Genomic DNA, 4,763 nt, shown 5'->3' on the forward strand with positions numbered 1-4,763 from the left:
TCTCACCTCTTTACTAGATCAGCTCTCAAGGGACAAATTGGCTGAGGCCTTTCTGCCATACCACCTAAACCAACCCAGCCAGGAGAACCCTTACTTAATTAATCCTCAGACCTCCTATATCCTCTACTGTCTGGGACTAAGTCTCACTTTTCTGGCAGAGGAAAAGAATAAATCAGAGACAGAGTCACAGAGAGACTGTCAGAAAGATTCAGACAAGAGATCGATGAGAGGAGGCAGAAATTATAATTCAACATCAACATTTTATTTGCAAGTTAGCCACATAGTGGTTATGAATATGCTGGGCCAGAAGACCTGCTTTAGAGTTGCAGCTCTGTCACTATTTCACTATGTGACTTAGGAACATTACTTAATATCCATAACCCTTGATTTCTTCATTTGTAAAAGTGAGAATATCTACCACACATGATAAGTATTTAGCACATTACAAATAATTCCTCAACAAAGCTGGCTATTAGAAATCATCACCAGCATTATTATTTTTTAAATGGTGATGTGCTGCCACTGTACATATGGCTATTGTACTATAAAAAAAAGGTTAAAAGTTATTAGCAAAATAAGGCATGTAATTACACCAAGGTACATAAAAGGACAAAGATATCAGAATATGAAAATGGAATGTAAAAGATTAACATGATTCCTCCAAAGGATAAATACAAAGTGTATGATGGATGAATGAAGGGTAGTCCTGGGAGCTGCATGTTCAGACTGGATGGAATCTTCCACTCTCCTTATGCTAGTTTAAAAGACTTCCCCTAGGAAACAGGCTCAATCTGTAAAATTAACTAAATCAGGATTTACTGAAAATTTACCATGTGCCTAAGGCTACAATAAATATGAGTAATTGAAAAAAATTGAGGCTGAGATATAATCTCTAACCTCAAAAACTCTACAATCTCATTGATAGGGTTATGAATACAATCTAAAATAAATTATAAAATTCTACAATGACAATGATAAGTGTACTACGTGCCCACAGAAAGGAAACAGCTAATAGGTTGGAGTGTTTGGTGAGAAATTCATGGAAGTAGGGTTGAAGTGCGGTAGGTGAAGGGGGCAGAACTTTAGCTAAGAAAAGGATATTTGAAAGAGAAAAAGACTGGGAGTTGGGAGCATTCCAAGGATGCCACTCTAGAGCTATTTTGGTAATAGGAACATAGAAAATCAACTCAACTGTTACTGAATGCCTACTGTAGTTCTGGTAATGTGTTAGATAATGAGGTTCGGAAAAGAACAAGATAAATCTATTCTCAAAGAACTCAGGATCCTGATGGGAAATTAGGAAAAGAGAAACAAAAAAACAAGTTGTCACAAAGCAATGTGACAAATGCTGTAATAAAGGGATGGTCATTCCAAAAAGGAGTTTTGGAGCTTGGGACAGCAAACACTGGACAGGACTTTTATGTATCAAGGCAGGGTCTTTTGTGTGAATGATTTTCTAGAGCTTAGAGCCTCTCTGCCCTTGTCCATCTATCCTCAGTTAGTGGAGAGGACTGGCATCTAAATCATACTGCCTGATGAGAACACGAGCTGAGAGCCAGGATGTGCCTTTAGGAGTTAACACTTGAGCCTATGCCTGAAGGGTTAAATAGGTGAAGGATTAAGAAGTGACTGGGGAGGCGAAGGCAACCCTGACAGAAGGAAGAGCAAAAACAATGGCACAGTGGCATGAGCCTGGCAGTTTACAAACGCTATGAAGCTTCCCGGTCCTCCTTCCCGTCCCTCCACCTAGCGTCGCCTAGTTAGATTCGAATTTAGAGAAACAACTAATAATTTCAAAATACGTATAAGTATGTCCCAAATACTACATGGGACGTCCACACTCGGGGCTCCTTTCAATTCGTCCTAGGCCGCCCAGGGGCCACAGACCCCAGGGATTACCCGCGAGCTGGCGAAGTAAAGCATGAGAAAGTATCACAGGTTTAGTTTTACTTCACTCTTGCATTTTTTACGCTTTGGTCTCCTGCCCATGCTTGAGGGATACATCTCGCAGCTCGCTCCATTACAGGGGTCCAGCTCCGCCAACTGGAGTTGGGGCGAAGGGGAAAGAGGGGTTCACTCACACAAGAAACCCACTCCGCTCCGCAAAACGCCAGCGAAGCGGAAGTTGCCTTTCCAAAGGACCGGAAGTCCCGCCCTCCGGAGGAGGAGCGAAAGCCAAGAAGGTAGTTCTCCGACTGGGATGACTGAGGAGCCCTGGTGGCGCCCGCGATCGGAAGCAGCGCGGTAACGGGGCTTCAGGTCGTAAGTGCTCGCCGGCAGTTGTTTCGGTTGGCAGCGTGACCGGTGGGAGATGCGCCGGCAACCTGAGCGGAGAAGCTGGAGCTAAAGTTAGCGTTTGGAAGGCAGTTTGGAGCTGGGGCAGAGCTGTAGTCGCGCGGCCAGGTCATGGGCCCGAGCAAGCATGGGGTAGAGTGGGTCCTGAGCCTGCGGGTGCCCACCGTTGGAGTGTTTGGTGTGGCCTTCCTTGTCCGAGTCGCTCTGGTGTTCTACGGGGTCTTCCAGGACCGGACGCTGCCCGTGAGGTACACAGACATCGACTACCAGGTCTTCACGGACGCCGCGCGTTTCGTCACGGAGGGACGCTCCCCTTATCTGAGGGCCACCTACCGTTACACGCCACTGTTGGGGTGGCTCCTCACTCCCAACATCTACCTCAGTGAGCTCTTTGGAAAGTTTGTCTTCATCAGCTGCGACCTCCTCGCCGCTCTCCTCATGTATCGCCTGCAGCTTCTTAAGGGGCTAGGTCGACGCCAGGCTTGCGGTTACTGTGTCTTTTGGCTGCTTAACCCTCTCCCTATGGCGGTATCCAGCCGAGGCAATGCGGACTCCATCATCGCTTCCCTGGTGATTATGGCCCTGTACCTAATAGAAAAGAGACTCGTCGCGTGTGCCGCTGTATTCTATGGTCTCGCAGTACATATGAAGATGTATCCGGTCACATATATCCTACCCATAGCCCTCCACTTGCTTGCAGAACGCGACAATGACGAAAGCCGCTGGCAATCCCGGTCTTCGTTCCACGCTCGTTTTTACGAATTCCTCAAGAGGCTGTGTAATCGGGCTCTGCTACTCTTTGTAGCAGTTGCTGGACTAACATTTTTTGCCCTGAGCTTTGGTTTTTACTATAAATACGGTTGGGAGTTTTTGGAGCACACCTACCTTTATCACCTGACTAGGCGGGATATCCGTCACAACTTTTCTCCATACTTCTACATGCTGTATTTGACTGCAGAGAGCAAATGGAGTTTTTCCCTGGGAATTGCTGCATTTCTACCACAGTTCATCTTGCTTTCAGCAGTGTCTTTCGCTTATTATAGAGACCTTGTCTTTTGTTGTTTTCTTCATACCTCCATTTTTGTGACTTTTAACAAAGTCTGCACTTCCCAGTACTTTCTTTGGTACCTCTGCCTACTGCCCCTTGTGATGCCACTAGTGAGAATGCCTTGGAAAAGAGCTTTAGTTCTCTTAATGCTATGGTTTATAGGGCAGGTCTTATGGCTGGCTCCTGCGTATGTTCTTGAGTTTAAAGGAAAGAACACCTTTCTGTTTATCTGGTTAGCTGGTTTGTTCTTCCTTCTTATCAATTGCTCCATCCTAATTCAAATTATTTCCCATTACAAAGAGGAACCCCTGACAGAGAGACTCAAATATGACTAATTTATGCTCCAGTTCTTCTGCCACTTCTATTTACATTCTGACTGTTCTTAATGGACTAGCAGACAGCTTCAGAAAATTTTTCAAACATCCTAAGCACTCTAGTGAAAGTTCAGTTTGGAGCATAAAACCCTGTTCCAACAGAAATTAAAATGAATATTTGCCTTACAAAGGGGCTTAATAATTGAGGTCTAGCCTTTATGAAGTCTTAGGACTCATTTATCTGGGACATGATGGGAAGTAAAGTTTACTTGTTTGAAAATGAAAGGGCTGATGAAACTATCAGACGCTAAAAGGTTTTTATAGAAAAATACAGAAAAAGTCGGAGACATAAAGTGTAAGCCAGCATTTGTTCCAGTTATGCTGTGCTATTGTCTGAAGCTGTCTTATATTTTACTCCCCACTTTTTCTTGCTAAAGCTTTCCTGATAGCCAGAAACTCACAAAATGTTCCTAACGTACAGCTTTTAGATATAAAGTGTTAAATAATACTACCTACTGTGCTTAGGTTGGGAAAGTTTATTCTGTATTAAAAGTGGGGGCTTATAAGATAAAGAATACAAAGAAGTTAAATTGTAATCATGTTTCATGTATTTGTTTTGTAACTACTTAGTCCCAGTGGTATTAGAATAACATATGGATTAAATTTGTTTATTTATTTTTAAAGATTTTATTGGGGAAGGGGAACAGGACTTTACTGGGGAACAGTGTGTATTTCCAGGACTTCTTATTGGGGGAACAGTAGTATGTTTTTCCCAGGATTCTCATCAGCTCCATCCAAATCACGTTGTTCTCCTTTCCATCTTAGTTGTGGAGGGATCAGCTCAGCTCCAGGTCCAGTTGCTGTTGTTAGTTGCAGGGGACACAGCCCACCATCCCTTGCAGGCTTCGAACCGGCAACCTTGTGGTTGAGAGCATGCGTTCCAACCAACTGAGCCATCTGTCCACCTGGGAGCTCAGTGGCAGCTCATTGACTTCATTCTAGTTGCGGAGGGCGCAGCTCGCTGGCCCATGTGGGAATTGAACTGGCAGCCCTGTTGCCCAGAGCCCACCCGCGCTCTAACAACTGAGCCACCCGTTCACCCCAAG

At 44.6% G+C, this 4,763-nt stretch overlaps 1 protein-coding gene across 1 annotated transcript; it reads left to right on the forward strand.

The window, feature by feature from the left end:
• The first annotated feature begins 646 nt into the window (after positions 1-646).
• Positions 647-4,332, forward strand: PIGM (phosphatidylinositol glycan anchor biosynthesis class M). The gene has a single exon (XM_019716430.2). The coding sequence runs from the start codon at positions 2,407-2,409 to the stop codon at positions 3,676-3,678; it is 1,272 nt and encodes a 423-aa protein (XP_019571989.2). The 5' UTR covers positions 647-2,406; the 3' UTR covers positions 3,679-4,332.
• Positions 4,333-4,763: the final 431 nt, after the last annotated feature.

The sequence above is a fragment of the Rhinolophus sinicus genome, linkage group LG17 (genome assembly GCF_036562045.2).
Source record: "Rhinolophus sinicus isolate RSC01 linkage group LG17, ASM3656204v1, whole genome shotgun sequence".
Lineage (NCBI taxonomy): Eukaryota > Metazoa > Chordata > Mammalia > Chiroptera > Rhinolophidae > Rhinolophus > Rhinolophus sinicus.